The 16,007-nt window shown below is 46.2% G+C and overlaps 1 protein-coding gene across 2 annotated transcripts; it reads left to right on the top strand.

The window, feature by feature from the left end:
* The first annotated feature begins 2,130 nt into the window (after positions 1-2,130).
* Positions 2,131-14,692, top strand: EIF4A3 (eukaryotic translation initiation factor 4A3). Of its 2 annotated transcripts, XM_081218833.1 has the most exons (12): positions 2,131-2,351; positions 4,392-4,464; positions 5,093-5,159; positions 5,806-5,868; positions 6,708-6,840; positions 7,040-7,120; positions 9,003-9,144; positions 9,607-9,745; positions 10,821-10,936; positions 13,950-14,057; positions 14,158-14,285; positions 14,467-14,692. In XM_081218833.1, the coding sequence occupies exons 1-12, from the start codon at positions 2,183-2,185 to the stop codon at positions 14,481-14,483; spliced, it is 1,236 nt and encodes a 411-aa protein (XP_081074959.1). In that variant the 5' UTR covers positions 2,131-2,182; the 3' UTR covers positions 14,484-14,692. The 2 variants fall into 2 exon arrangements, with proteins under 2 accessions (XP_081074959.1, XP_081074958.1); XM_081218832.1 differs by lacking the exon at positions 14,467-14,692 and having other exon boundaries at positions 14,158-14,326.
* Positions 14,693-16,007: the final 1,315 nt, after the last annotated feature.

Genomic DNA, 16,007 nt, shown 5'->3' with positions numbered 1-16,007 from the left:
GTTCCACTTGAGACCTTTGCTCCCTGACACAGCACGCCCACGCCCACCCCTGACTCTTGTCATCTTCATGGACTCTGGTCTAAAAAGTTATTGGCGCCAAACAAAAGGAAGAGGGCTTTAAGATGTGTATTCAGACATTGAGCAAAAGAGACATTGCCAGGAAAATGGCATAAAATATAAATGTGTGAAGGCAAGAGACAAGTCCAGGGGGATCATGAATAAGATCAAAAATCTCTCGATAAGTACAAAAGAGGCAATCATCCTCTTCAAACTTAGTAGAAGAGTGCAATAATTTCATCCCCTCCCCATTGATATCAGATTCATAAAGTCAGCGATCTTCAGTTTACTCTTTCCCCATACCCTTGGCAAGGTTATTTCACATGCTGTTAAGTACCTAGAGCAGCACCATCCAATAGGAATACCACATATAATTAAAATGTTTCTAGTAGCCATATTTTAAAAAGTAAAAAGAAATGGGTGAAATTAATTTAAACGACATATTTTAACTCAGTGTATCTAAAATATGGACATTTCAACACATGATCAGTACAAAAATTATTAATGAGGTCTTTCACATTCTTTTCTTATACTAAGTCTGAAACCTGTGTGCGTTTTACAACACAGCCTTAGGGCACAGCTTGCAAAATCGAGTGTGGGCAACTTCAGAGAGGGTACTGGATAACTCTTTGTGGAGTGAGAAGACATAAGAACTTATATTTGCATTTTATTTACTTTAAAGTCTAAGAAAGAAATTCAAATTTATAAATATTTGACTGATACTGGCATCCTTTTCAGGCATGTTTCTCAGGTCAATTATCTTGTAAGGTCTGGGCATATTCCAAAGTCAGGGCAAGAGCTTCAGGGCAAGTAAGACCGCCCCATTTCCTTGTTTGCTGTCAACATACTGCAAACCTCTGCATTCTAAGTGTGCCTGGTTTAGTGGATAAAATGATTATCCCTAAAAGTTTTCACTAAATTAACCTTCACAACAGGAGAGCGTTCAAGCAGTCCTGGAAAGAGGCTGTTAAGAGATTAAAGATGTGCCCAGTGATGCGAGGCAAGCAAACAATGAGAAAGGACAGAGCTTGCACCTGGGCAAGTGTAAGTTTCACAAAGTTAAAAACGCTATTTTCACACAACACAGATGAACGCGCGTCAGGCGGTGACGGTGGTTGAGGAGCCGGATTTTTAGAGGCACTTAAAGAAGTTTAGGGTAACATGGCATAACTGGAAATATTCTACAGGGCAACCGAAAGCCATCACCTCCAGGGTCATCTTTTCTGCAGGGCGGGATTTATCAGCACCTCCGCCAGACACGCGGAATCCAGGGCCTTAATGAACAGACAGACGCACAGTCCAGCAAGGCGCGGCCCAAGGTCACGCGGCCAGTTCTGGGGGTCCTGGTGCCGGGGGCCGTCGCAGGACCCTTACTCTCCCAACACACTCGACCCCGGGTAGGGGCTTTTCCATTAGGGGGTTAAAAACCGGCCTGGGGGTGTCAAAGTGAGAGCTGACAAGCAAGCAGTTAAAGATTCCAGACTTTCCAAAAGCAGACGATGTGCAGTGAGGATTTCCATTGGGCGGCAGTGGTAACGAGTAATAATGCGTTTACCGGCGTCCCCGGCCGGCGACAACGTCGGGACATGCGTACACATGAAGGAATGGGTACCGGTGGGGACCCGCGCCCAGTGGGTGGCGGGTCCCCACCGAAGCAGGGCGGGTCCCCACCGAAGCATGTTCCTACTCGAAGCAGGGGCGCCCTGGCGCGGTCCGCAGCCCGTCTGCAGGGGCGCCAGGTCTACCGTCCCGCGCGGAGGATCCGGTAACTGGAAAGGACTACATCAGCCGGAGATCCAGGCCGGGAGTACCACACCCAGTACGAACCGCTGCGCCCTGCCGCCTCCGCACCTTTTGTAGGGGTGGGCGGAGCTCGGTTCGGCGAGATCCCGCGGGAGCCCCTCCCGCGCAAGAGCCGCAGCACCGCCCCGTTCCCAGCATTAGGCGCCCTTTCCCCTTTCACGTGACCAGGAGCTCCCCGCCCCTTCTGAGGCTTGGCCCCGACGCACGCTCGTACGCACGCACGCACGCGCGCGCTACTACGTCAGTTCCGGCAGCGGCGGCGCGGGGCCGTGCTTCCGCTTTCTTCTGAGGCGAGAGCTTGGCTCTCAGCCTGCTCGGAATCATGGCGGGTACGGCCACAATGGCGACCTCGGGCTCGGCGCGGAAGCGGCTGCTCAAAGAGGAAGACATGACCAAAGTGGAATTCGAGACCAGTGAGGAGGTGGACGTGACCCCCACGTTCGACACCATGGGCCTGCGGGAGGACCTGCTGCGCGGCATCTACGCTTACGGTCGGTGAGCTTGGGCCGCGGGCTGGGGCGCCCGCGGGGAGGGGGGCGGCCCGGCCGGGGGTGGTTCCCGAGACTGGGAGTGCGGCCGCCCCGGGGCTGGGGGTCAGGGTTGAGGCCGAGCCCGGGGGCCCTGACGGGCGACCCCTGCACCCAGCACGTGTTCCCACCCCTGTCTGTGTCGGCCGGTTCGGGTGTTGTTCTCCCGGCGGGGCGCCGTGCTGGATCCCGCGAGAGCTGCAGGGTCCCGCGAGGGCTGCAGGGTCTTCCTTGCAGCCCGGAGTCACTCATTCAGCGGATGATTGTCTTGCACCTGCCAGGTGCTAGGAACGTGCGCGGCTCTAGGCACTGGCGGCTTAGTAGTGAACGAGGCAGGCCTTACGGAGCTTGTTATGTTTGGGAGGATTATATAGTCAGTGGTAATGGCTACGAAGAAAATAAAGCGGGATAACGGAATCAAGCGTGATTGGCGGGAGGAGAGAGTTAAGATAGTAGAGCACATAGGTAAGGGGGCTCCCAGGAGGGGCTGGCATTTGAGCTGAGATCTGGGCTAAGGAACCCGTTATGAGAAGATTATGGTAGAACTGGGCAGCTGGTGCCAGGGCCCTGCAGCCGGGAGCCTTCTGCATTCCAGGAACAGAAAGAATCTCCCTGTCCTGGGAGCCTAGGGGCGAGTTTGGGGGGGGGGGCGCAGATCTTGGAAAGCATGGTGCGAGGTGATAGAGTTTGAATTTTATTTCTAAGTGCAGTGGAAGGCCATTGGAGGGTTTCAAGCAGGGAAATGATGGGATCAGATTTACAGTCACAGAGGTGGTCCTGGGTGTCTGGATATGGGGGGAGGTGAGGCAGGAGAGGAAGCAGGGAGATGTTAGGAGGCTTTTGCTCCAGTCCAGGGGAGTGATGATGGTATTGTGGTGGAGATGGAGTACTAACAGGCTTTGCTGATGGGTAGAATGTGAGCAGGAAATGAAAGTCCTGGATGTTTGAGTAACTGGGCAGGTGATGATGCCCTCTCCTCCGGCGGGGAGCACTCGAGGGAGGTCTTCTTGAATGAGGAGAGCTTGAGGGACCTGTAAACCATCCAGTAGGAGATGTCAAGGAGGCAGTTGGGAAGAGGTCGGGTTGGGGATGTAGATGGGCGTGATCAGCATCTGTGCTTAATGCCTGGGACTGGGACCCACATCTTTTTTATTCAGCAGTTCATGATGTCATGACAGTCTAACACAGAGAAGGTACGGAGGGAATGGGAGGTGAAGAACCACTGCAGCTGGCCCTCGTAGTGTGGCCGACAGCCCTGCCTGCCTCTTGGCAGCCGGGACGTCCCTGCCCTAAAATACTGTGTTTAGTTTCCTATCTACTTGCTGGGTCATCCTGAGGGGTTTAAATCATCTGTTATATTTGCTTTTGTGTTAGATGGGAAATTGTACTACATTTTAAAAGACTACCAAAAATTAATTAAAGTACATTATTTGTACGTAAAGTTTTGTTTGTTTACTTGGACAGTAGAGGGGTGGTGTTGTAGTTCATGTAGCTGCATCAAGGCAGGAGGAGTAGATGAAATGGGGTTGTAGGTGATAACAAACAACCTGCAGACTTACTGCTGGTGGGGAGTGGTGACTACAGCACTGATGGGTTTATATTCCTTTTTTTAACTTAAAAAGTAATAAAAAAAAACCCATTAGTGCAGGTTATTGTAATATAGTCAAACAATACACAAGTAATTGGAGTAAAATGTGAGCCTCCCTCACCCCATTCTCCAGGAGTAACCACCATTTTTTTAACCTAACTGGGGTGTCTGTATTTTGCAACAGTGTTCCTTAGAGATTGTGTCTGTATAAGTAAGATGGTATGTTAGTATAAAAATCCACTTCAGCCTACTTCATTCAGCAACTGTTTCTTGAGAGCTTAGTATGTTGGACATTGGGTTAGGAGGGGGTGGCGGATTTTAAAAAGATAACATCCTCTGCACAAGGAGCTCCAGTGTATGGTTGCAAGTATGCTGTCCTAGTGGTTAGAGCTCATTTTTTCTGTTTTAATTTACAGGTTTTGAAAAACCATCAGCAATCCAGCAACGAGCTATTAAGCAGATAATTAAAGGGAGAGATGTCATTGCACAGTAAGTCTGCTCATGCAGAGGGGGAGTCAGGTGCTGGTTAGCACAGCAGCGTGTAGGTCAGTGCTTCTTCATTCAGATGCCGTTACCAGCTCTTGCCTTGACTTCAGCTATGGGCTGTTTGTTTTTAGTTTTGCATCCTCCACTCTAGAAAGCTTTCTTTTTTTTTTTTTTTTTAAGCCAACTTTACTTAACCTATTATTTGGCATATGGAATTGTATATAATACTCTTTTAATAGCATTATTCCCTATTTGCCTAATTTTTAAAGACTCATTTACAAAAAAAAAAGTCTGAAACCGTAGAAAAGAATTATATAAAGGGGAATCTTTTTTTTTGCCACCTCTAACACTCATTCTATAGATTCTGCAGCTCTATCACCCCCTGATGCAAAGGCCACATTTATTGTCCTTATCACCTGTGATTTAAAAGTTGTGACGTTATGCCTGAGTCCCACCACCTTGCAGTTAAGATATTGGTCAGGGGGTGTGGGGGAATCAACTTGGAAGAAGCTGCCCAGTGCTTCTTCAGCTCATCTCCTCAGAGCACTGCTGGAGCGGGGGTTACATGAGTGGGAGCAGTGGCATGTAGCCCATCACTCTAAATCCCATTTATCTGTGTTTTCTTTACTAGATCTCAGTCTGGTACAGGCAAAACAGCCACCTTCAGTATTTCTGTCCTCCAGTGTTTGGATATTCAGGTAATCTTAAACTTCTCTTTAATCCTAGGAAATACTTCCTTTACCTTCTGTAACTACAGTGTTCAAGAAGTACAGTTCTTAAATATCTCTAGTTATACTGATTAAACACATTTTTAAAGAGAATCTTAAGTGCACACTAATATCTGAGCTAATATCCTGTCATAAATTCTTTATTTAAACTGAGAGTCTTTTTAAAAATTTTTATTGAAATTTAGTTGATTTACAATGCTGTGTTAGTTTCAGGTGTATAGCAAAGTGATTCAGATATATCTAGTTCCCTGTGCTATACAGTAGGTCCTTTTTGGTTATCTTTTTTTTTTACATAGTAGTGTGTATATTTTAATCGCAAACTCCTAATTTATCCCTCCCTCCACCCTTTCCCCTTTGGTAACCATAAGTTTGTTTTCTGTGTCTGTAAACTGGGAGATTTTTTTAACTAGTGGAAATTCTTGTCTGTAAACAAGAATTCTGACCGGTATACCCATTATCACTGGATATGCAATTTAAGTAACATTCAGGTTCGCTTACCTGAAATCAGATGTGTGGTTAACTTGAGATAATATTCAAAATAGATCTGAGTCTGAATTAGTGCAGTCTACCGTGAAGATACTGAGATTCTCTATTTTCCGACAAATTATTTTACCAGGTTCGTGAAACCCAAGCTTTGATCTTGGCTCCAACGAGAGAGTTAGCTGTACAGATCCAGAAGGTAAGACAGTTAAAGATGGCACTGTCGTATTTGCAAGTACAGTTGACCCTAAACAGCATGGGTTAGAACTGCATGGATCTATTTATATGCAGGTTTTAAAAAATGAATATGTACTTCAACACTACATGATGCGAAGTTGGTTGGATCCAAGGTTAGGGAGGGCTGAGTGTAAATTCTGTGTGGATATCTGACTAAGCTGAGGTTGAGGGGTGTCTGCAGTCGGTAGGTAGGCCGGCATACCTAACCTCCCTCCCTAACCCCCACGCTGTTCAAGCCAACTGTTGACTTAATCTAATGCGGTTTTTCTGTTCTGTCAGATTTTTTCCCCCTGATTCCTAACATTTTGTGATAAATCACATATTATATGAGTTACTGGTTTGTATGAAGTCATTCTTAGTGTAGCTTGCGGGATTCCAATAGTTTTTTGCAATCTTAGAATTGTAATTCTCTTCCAAAAAAATTAAAAATAATTGTAAAAAATAATTGTAATTATTTTGTTTTTATAGTATAAACATTTTGGAAGTGTATCTATTAAGATGTTAATAGCATCTGTGGGTGGATAGGATTATGAATTTTATATATTTTCTTATTTTTCTGTAAATACATACTGCTTTTGTAATGAGAAAACAGTAAAACTGACTTCATTCTGGCGCAGAAAAGAGTGGAAGGAGGAGACTTGGGCTCTCTGTAGTTTTATGATAGAAATAATGGCATAAACAATATCCAGTGGTCATCTTAAACTAGAATAGAAACAATCTTCATTTTGGGGGAACTCGGATGTTTCAGACTCATAGCAGTCTTGGGGCAGACCTTGAACATGAATCTGTGTTTTAATTCAGGGCCTGCTTGCTTTGGGTGACTACATGAACGTCCAGTGCCATGCCTGCATTGGGGGCACCAACGTGGGGGAGGACATCAGGAAACTGGATTATGGACAGCATGTTGTCGCTGGCACACCTGGGCGTGTCTTTGGTAATTGCTTTTGTCTATAAAAAGTGCTTAAACGATAGAGGACCATTTTCAATTTGATATGCTACATAGTGGATTTTTGCATTTGAGTAACTTGTAAGAAGTGGAGGGAAGGTCCCTGAAATGCTGTGGAAACTGGTTGAAATGGCTGGCTCTTTACTTACAGCCTGAGGTCTGCTTATTTCGAAATCTGATTTTATAGATATGATTCGTCGCAGAAGTTTGAGGACACGTGCTATCAAGATGTTGGTTTTGGATGAGGCTGATGAAATGTTGAATAAAGGTATGAGTAACAAAAGAATTCATTTTCTATTGATGTAAAATTCTTAAATTTTCACCGTGTAAAATTGAAATGTGGAGCTAATGAACTCAGTATAAGTAGTATGTTCTTTGTGGAAAACAGTTATGCCCTGGGTGCACTTAGGAATATAAAACTCTGATTTTTTTATGGTAGTGGTTCGTAAGACTGATGACAACCAGAACAGCAGCATTTCAGCCAAACTGATGGGGTACTGCTCTTTGTGTGGTGGGTGAGCACAGATGGCTGAGGCGTGGAGCTGGGATTTGGTGCAGAGATGCCTGGTGGTGGGGAAGGGGTGGAACAGATAGCTGAATAAATCTTGTTACATGGCAGTAGGGTATTTTGTGGTTTGGATGTTCCATAATTTATTTCACTAGTTGTTTTTGATTGGTTGTCCAGGTTGTTTTTACTCTTGTATCGGTTATTTTTCAAGATAAATTTCTAGAATTGGGGTGTATTTCATGTATTTCTCCCAAAACGTATGAGGACAAATATGTGAGGACCCGTAAGTCATAGCAGTTGTGCTCTTAGCACAGCAACTGGGAAATGCATAACGACAGCTGTTACCTTGGTTCAGTAACAGCTGCGGGCAGTACCTCACAGTGTCTTCACGCCTCCCCTCCCTGCACACCCCCCTCCAGTCTTACTTCCATACCAGGGGGTCGGATGGGTCGTCCCCTTAGACATTGGGGTCGCCTGGTGTGAAGGGAATATTTTGCTTCTCAGGAGTCACCAGTAACTCATGGGGTTCTTCCCAAGCGTTTTCCTGTTCCCTGGTTCTTGAGCAGTTCTCTCAGGAGCCTAGAGGCTGATGCCACCCCTTGGAGCAGCCCTCCACCCCACCTCTGTCTTGGGCCCCTTACCTGGAGGCTCTGCTCTTCAGCTAAGTTAAAGGTACAGTTACTACAAAGTGAGGTCTCCAGAACCAGTGGCATCTATGTCAGCTGGGAATGTGTCGGAAATGTAGCTTCTGGCCCCCTGATCTGTACAGTCAGAACCTCGCAGCCACCTGTCCCCTTCTCACACGTCAGCCTCCTAACACGTCCTGCAGAGGTGGTGGTGTGGTGACCCGAGGGCCAGGTCCTGCTTGCCAGCAGGTTTTATTCAGCCTATACCATATGAAATAATGTAAACTAGTTGCATTATTTAATTGGGAGGTTTTTAAATTAAGGTGTAATTGACATGTAACATTTTCAGGTGTACAACATGGGTCAGTATCTGTGGGAGATTTTTTTTTAAGTGGAGATGTTTTTGGTGAAAATCTAGATCTCGGGCTTCCCTGGTGGCGCAGTGGTTGAGAGTCCGCCTGCCAGTGCAGGGGACACGGGTTCGTGCCCCGGTCTGGGAAGATCCCACATGCCGCAGAGCGGCTGGGCCCGTGAGCCATGGCCGCTGAGCCTGCACATCTGGAGCCTGTGCTCCGCAACGGGAGAGGCCACAACAATGAGAGGCCCGCGTACCACAAAAAAAAAAACAACAACAAAAAATCTAGATCTCTGGATTTATTTAAAATGTGGCAGATCTGGCCACAGTGGATGCATACCCTCACAGGGCAGCAGCAGCTGGAACTGAGATGTGAAACTACCTGCAGGGGTCTGAGGTTGTGGGCTCAGGGCTCAGGTTTCTGTTGCTTTTACTTGTTGGCATCCAGGACTCTTGGGTGGGGTCTGATCCCTAGAGCACACCAGGGAGAGGAGAGGAGATGCGAGAATTTGGTCCAGCTCTGGAAGAAGATTCCGTGTGAAATCTTGCACCTTTACAGTCACAGTGCTGCGTCCAGTCAAATGTGAACAGTTGATGTGCAACTTCTGTTTCAAAGTGTGCAGCCTTAAAAATTCCCCGTGTGTCTCATTCCTCATCCCAGGTTTCAAAGAACAGATCTACGATGTGTACAGGTACTTGCCCCCGGCCACTCAGGTGGTGCTCATCAGTGCCACGCTGCCCCATGAGATCCTGGAGATGACCAACAAGTTCATGACCGACCCTATCCGCATTTTGGTGAAACGGTGAGGATGCCCTACTTCTCAGGTGGGACTAAAACATAGCATAGTTGTATTTGGGTTTTAAAACATGAAAGTTCTTTTTAATTTTCTCATTTGAAAAGCCAGCTTTTATATAGTCTCCTTTGATCCAGGAATTCCAAATTTAAAAATTCGCTGATAGTATTTACTTATCGATGGAATTATTTACCATTGGCAGTAAAATGTGTATACTATTGAACAGCCGAACATTTTGTTTAGAACCATATACAGGGTGTGGTTAAAGGTTCATACTGATCCCGGGCTTGGGCCCGTGCGGTGGAAGTGGCGACTCCTAGGAGGATGTGGCGGGGGGGAGGGGCAGGGGTTTAATGCCCAGGCTCCTGGGTCGCTGGGGGTTGGGCCTGTGCCTGGAACAGCCCCTGGTCTGCGCACGTCCTCAAGTTTTGGTTGGAAGGATGAGTTGACAGGATTGTGTTTGTCCTCCAGTGATGAACTGACTCTAGAAGGCATCAAGCAGTTTTTTGTGGCTGTGGAGAGAGAAGAGTGGAAGTTCGACACGCTGTGTGACCTCTATGACACGCTGACCATCACTCAGGCTGTTATCTTCTGTAACACCAAGAGGAAGGTGTGTGGCTATCCTGGCTCTTTAATGTCCTGTGGCGAAAACCAAAGATCGGTTTTCATAGAACTTAGGTCAGGTATTTTCTGTTGAGGACCAGAATTATGTGCTTTAGGCTCTGGGTATGTGGTCTCTTCGGGCAGCCACTGGGCTCTGCCCTTTAGCTCAGTGTCACCCTGGACGATGAGCAGACAAGCAGGTGTATCCAGGGAACGTGTGCCAGGTGTTGATCTGGTCCCTTGACTGAAGGCTCCGGGTCATTGGGTCACGTGGGGCCCGGACACACGTTCTTTGAGCTCCCAGGTGATGCTGATGTGCCGGCAGAGCTGAGAACCCTGGCGGCTCTCCTTGGAATAGGAAGAAGATTTGGTCCACATTCCAAAAAAGATGCGAACTTAAATTTCAGATGAGAACAGTGACATATTGTCTTTTAAGAGAATTTTTGCCCCAATATTTGCTGGGCAAAATTAAGTTTTCTACACAGCCAGTGAGGATTAGCCTGAGTTTTGTTTCTAGAGAGAGAGAGAGAGAGAGAGAGAGAGAGGGAGAGGGAGAGGGAGAGGGAGAGAGGGAGAGGGAGAGAGAGAGTGTGTGTGTGTGTGTGTGTGTGTGTGTGTGGCTGTGTGTGTGTGTGTGGCTGTGTGTGTGGCTGTGCTGGGTCTTTGCTGTTGCGCATGGACTTTCTCTGGTTGTGGCGAGTGGGGGCTACTCTTCGTTGTGGTGCGCAGGCTTCTCATTGTGGTGGCTTCTCTTGTTGCGGAGCAAGGGCTCTAAGCACACGGACTTTGGTAGTTGCAGCACACAGGCTCAGGAGTTGTGGCTCGCAGGCTCAGGAGTTGTGGCGCACGGGCTTAGTTGCTCCGTGACACGTGGGATCTTCCCAGACCAGGGCTCGAACCTGTGTCCCCTGCATTGGCAGGCGGGTTCTTAACCACTGTGCCACTAGGGAAGTCCCTAGCCTGAGTTTTAAGAGCACTTGTTTATGAATATTCGAATTGGTTCTGCAGGTAACTGACATGAAATCCTGTATACAGTCTCTGGTTTGTGAGCTTATGGCAGCATCTGTTGATTCCATCTGTAGGTTGACTGGCTGACGGAGAAGATGAGGGAAGCCAACTTCACCGTGTCATCCATGCACGGGGACATGCCCCAGAAGGAGCGTGAGTCCATCATGAAGGAGTTCCGGTCTGGCGCCAGGTGGGTTGGCTGAGTTCTGTGCTGTGGTCCTGGTGCTGTGGGCCAGCATTTACAGGGTGTTACCCGAGTTTTCCCCCCAACAGCTGAGCTCGGGCAGGTCACCAACTTGCTGGTGAGCAGGGCGGCCACTGCTGGTGTGAGATGAGGCTGAGATGAGAACTAGCCTTAACTACGTAGGTCGGTTGCCTTATTTAGAAGCGTATTTTTCTGTTTCCAAATAAATGGAGATTTTCTGTTTATCTTTTTGTATTGGTTTTAGCTTAATCCCACTGTGGCCAGAGAACCCGCTTTGTGTGATTTCATCCCCTCAGTGTGTATTCAGACTTGCTTTGTGGCCCAGCACGGGGTCATTTTACAAATGTTCTCTGTGCTTGGACAAGATGGGTGCTGCACGGTGTTGGATTTCAGTTGCTAGCTGTATTTCTCAAAACTGCATCCTTACCCTTTTTCCCTTAAATTAAGTCTTGTTTCATCAGTGTTTAGAGTGCCGGTTTTCCTCTTGGGGGTTCTGTCTGTTCTTGCGTTATGGGTCCAGAGACCTGAGTGTACAAGTTCAGAATTACTAGATTTCTGGAGGATTTAGCTTTTGCTGTGGGAGCGTCTGCCCTTCTCTACTAGGGCTTTTGTGCTGAATCTTGCTCTGTCTGACCAGCAGCACCAGCTCTGAACGCTTGGTGTCTCCTTAGTGTACCACCTTTCTTCCTTCACCTCTGGTTTGTAGACTTAAGCTTTAGATGGATTTCATGTAACCAGCATATAGTTGGGTTTTATTTTTCCTTTTCTTTTAATCTAATGATAATTGCTCTTTTTTAAAAATTTATTTTATTTATTTTTGGCTGCATTGGGTCTTCATTGCTGCGTGGGGGCTTTCTCTAGTTGCGGTGAGCGGGGGCTACTCTTTGTTGCGGCGCGCGGGCTTCTCATTGTGGTGTCTTCTCTTGTTGTGGAGTATGGGCTCTAGGCGTGTGGGCTTCAGTAGTTGTGCCACGTGGGCTCAGTAGTTGTGGCTCATGGGCTCTAGAGCGCAGGCTCAGTAGTTGTGGTGCACGGGCTTAGTTGTTCTGCCTGCTGTGGGATCTTCCTGGACCAGAGCTCGAACTTGTGTCCCCTGCATTGGCAGGCGGATTCTTAACCACTACGCCACAAGGGAAGCCCATAATTGTCTTCTAACTGGAACATTTAGTCTAGTTTCGTTTAATGTAAATACTGATGATTTGGTTTTAAATTGACCATCTTATATCTTACTTGTCATTTCTCTTCTGTGGTTCTTTTTTCTTTCTTTAGTTTGGATTTTTTGTTGTTGTTATTCCTTTTCCCCACTTTTTATTTTGGAAAATGTTTATTTATGTTATTTAGTGGTCACCCTGAAGAGTCATCAGCAGCTGTGGTTGCTTGGTACTTTTACCATCTCCCCTGAGAGCACAGAGAACTTGAAACGCTGACTTCAGTGACCACCCCCCCAGACTTCTGTCACTGTTGTCATGTGTTTTAATTTACATATATTTCAACCTCAACAAGAAATTTTTGCTTTATATAATGAAACTTACATAATTCATATAATGAATGCTGCATATTGACCATACTTGTTACTCTTCTGTCTTTCCTTTATCTCTGAGCTTCCATCAGGGATGCATTTCTTTCTTTTTTAATATATACATATATATACATATTTGTTTATTTATTTTGGCTGCACCAGGTCTTAGTTGCAGCACGTGGGACCTTTAGTTGCGGCATGCATGCAGGATCTAGTTCCCTGACCAGGGATCAAACTTGGGCCCTCTGCATTGAGAGTGCAGAGTCTTACCCACTAGACCATCAGGGAAGTCCCAGGGATGCATTTCCTTGTGCTTGAAGAATGTCTTTCTGTATTTAGTTTGGGTCTGCTGGTAACAAAATATGTTTTAGTTTCTTTGGAAATGTCTGCTTCATCTTGAAACACCTCCTTCTGATGTGTTGAAGGAGGCAATCCAGGCGGGATCGGTCCCAGAAGTCCTGTGGACACCAAACTCTGCAGACATTCTCATCCCTTACATGAAGTGGCCTAGTGCAGTCGGCCCTCTGTATTTGGTGTTTCTTGGTTGTGTCGGTCCTGTGGGGATGTCACCTGCTGCTGCTCATGTAAAACAGTGTCTTCTCTGCAGGCTGCTTCTTAGGTCTGTTTTGTTTGTGTTTTGTTTCTGTGGTTTCACGCTGATGGGTCCATGTGTGATTCAGTCTTACTCCTTCCGTTTGGCACTTCTGTGACTCTTAGCTTTACCCCCCTGTTGGTGCTCTGGCCGCATTCTTTCCTCTTCCTTCCTCTAGGGCTCCAGTTATATGTGATTATCTGGCAGGATTATTTTCTCCTGTTCTGCTGTCCCTTCAGACTTTGAATGCTTCTAGACCAGCGATGTCCAATAGAAATATAATTCAAGTAAACATATGTCATTTAACCCCGTATATCATATCACTTCAACATGTAATCAACATTAAAAATATTAATGAGGTTTTTTGCAATTTTTTTGTACTAAGTATTCAAATCCAGTGTGAATTTTATACCATAAGACAATCTCATTTCAGACCAGCCACTCCGGTGCTTGGTGGGCTGGTGGCCTCAGCATTGTGTAGTGTGGATCTGTGGTGTGTCAGGTTCTGTCCTGTGCGAAGGACAGAGAGGTGTGAGTTGCATTTCTAATTTGAAGATACTGTAAACACTGCACCAAAATCAGTGAGGCTGCTGTACTTGAGTTTTTGCTAGACAAAAGTAAAATGTCCTTCCCAATTATTGGTATGGGACTGGCTCTAAACAAATTAAATGTAGTAATGTAAAAGATAGCCAATTTTTTTTTTTTTAATCAGCACACATGACCTAAGTAATGAAATATACCAAACGCACCTTCTGAACGGGGCTTTCTGGTGCTGTCCCTTGTGCTTCAGCCTGCAGAGGGGCCAGTGTGAGGGGCCCTGATGTGTTCGTAGCCGGTCTGACCCTTTTATGCTAAGGTGATTGTCTCAAATGCCTTTCTTTGTGCAGCCGAGTGCTCATTTCTACAGACGTCTGGGCCCGGGGGCTGGATGTGCCCCAGGTGTCCCTCATCATTAATTACGACCTGCCCAACAACAGAGAGCTGTACATACACAGGTAGGCAGCACAAGCTTTTCTTTGGTTTCACTCTTGTTAATGGATTTACTGAAACCTTTTTTGCTATGTTTACTGAAGTGATTTTGCTTTATTGTTGAAGAATTGGGCGATCAGGTCGATATGGCCGAAAGGGCGTGGCCATTAATTTTGTGAAGAATGATGACATCCGAATCCTCAGAGACATTGAGCAGTACTATTCCACTCAGATTGATGAGATGCCCATGAACGGTAAGACAATAAATCCGTATTTGTGATTGTTTTAGAGAGAGCTTCCTGGTTCCTGGTTTGGGGCACTTGAGGTTTTTCCCTCTTTTTTTTCTTTTGTTTTTGAGAAGTCTTTTGTGAGCCTTTAGTTAAATTTACAAATTTTCACTTTGTATTATTTCTTCTTGTTTATCTTCTCTTTCAGTTGCTGATCTGATTTGAACAATCTGCTTGCTGGAGCCTGTTCACCTATTTTGTATCAATTTGGAAATATTTAGGGGCAGTTTCTCTTTAATGGGGTTTATGTGAATTCTCTTCTCAAAGCCCCCCCAGGACAAACTTTGGAGATTCTGCCACCTTTTCTTACCCACATGTAAATAATGCATTGCTTTAAGTCTTTTTCATTAAACATTTAAAACTTTTCCCATAAACTCTAATTTGTATTTCTAATTTTTGTTTGCCCCCAGCTTTTCTAGTAACCTGCTGTCTGTATGATCTTGGGCAGTCATTTCACTCTTTTTTGATCTTTAGGATGGTGAAATGGAAGTGGTAAGCTGCCTGGCCTCTCCACACTTAACCAGATTGGTACCCAATCCCATTTCTTTTGGACGGCAGGTGGGGGAGTTGAGACCATAAATACTTTTCTCTGGGTTGGCCTTGGTCTGTGCGCCCAGATGCAGAGGGGCAGGATGGTACCCTGGGCAGATAACCGGGAGGAAGGATTCACCAGCCAGGCTTCCTCTGGACTAGTGAGCCCACTGGTCACAGCTGAGGAGGGGTTGTGCACAGGGCACCATCGGTGATTCAGGGAGGGGCAAGCAGGAAACAAGCCAGAAGGTAAGACACCTGAGAAACTTAACCCAATTGAGATGCTGTCAAGTAAGGTAGCAAAGAAATGCAAACATCCACGGAAATGTGTATCCTTGGGGGTGATTCAGAAGTGTTATGTTTTCATAACCATTAACCCTGATGTTGGTGAAGGTGTGGGGGGTGTGATGGTGGCGTCAGTAGGTGCAGACTTTTTGGAAAGCAGCCTGGCTCTTGGGCAGTAGGAGCAATTAGAATACTTCCCTCTGAGGGCGTCCTTCTGCGTAGGCAGTAGTCTGGAGTGCAGACTGCACAGGTGAGCTCACCAGTGACCTCCAGCACCAGGAAAGGAGTGCATGTCACTGGGGGCTTGGGGAGGGAAGCAATGGGACATTGGCACTGACGCACGTGGGTGGAGGTTCTTGGGGCCACTAGCATCACAGGTCAGGTGGGTTCAGTTGTAACCCGTGGTGGCTAAGTGTTGAAACAAGGGGCTGGTTTGTCAGGTTAGACAGAAATGTTCACAGCATTATTCATAATAGCCGAAAAGTGGAAATAACCCAAGTGCCCATTGACTGAAAGATACGGTACATACACGAATATTATTTGGCAATAGGAAAGAATGAAGTGCTGACACGTTGCAATATGGATGAACCTTGAAAATAGGCTAACTGGAAGAAGCCAGTCACAAAAGGCCACAGTGTTTCCGTTTCTGTGAAATGTCCCAAATGGGTAAATCCATAGGACAAAGCAGATTAGTGGTTTTCTGGGGGCTGAGAGGTGGAAATAGGGAGTGACTGCTAAAGGGTACAGGGCTTCTTTGCGGGTGATGAAAATGTTGTGGAACTAGACAGAGGTAAGGGTTGCACAATTCTGTGAATGTACTAAAAAGTACTGAATTGTACATTTTAAAGTGGTAAAATTGTGTGATATGTGAAC

Source organism: Mesoplodon bidens (genome assembly GCF_964165515.1).
Source record: "Mesoplodon bidens genome assembly, chromosome: 19".
NCBI classification, from domain to species: Eukaryota; Metazoa; Chordata; class Mammalia; order Artiodactyla; family Ziphiidae; genus Mesoplodon; species Mesoplodon bidens.
The sequence above is the reverse complement of the archived record's forward strand: the minus strand, read 5'-3'. Positions and strand labels throughout refer to the sequence as shown.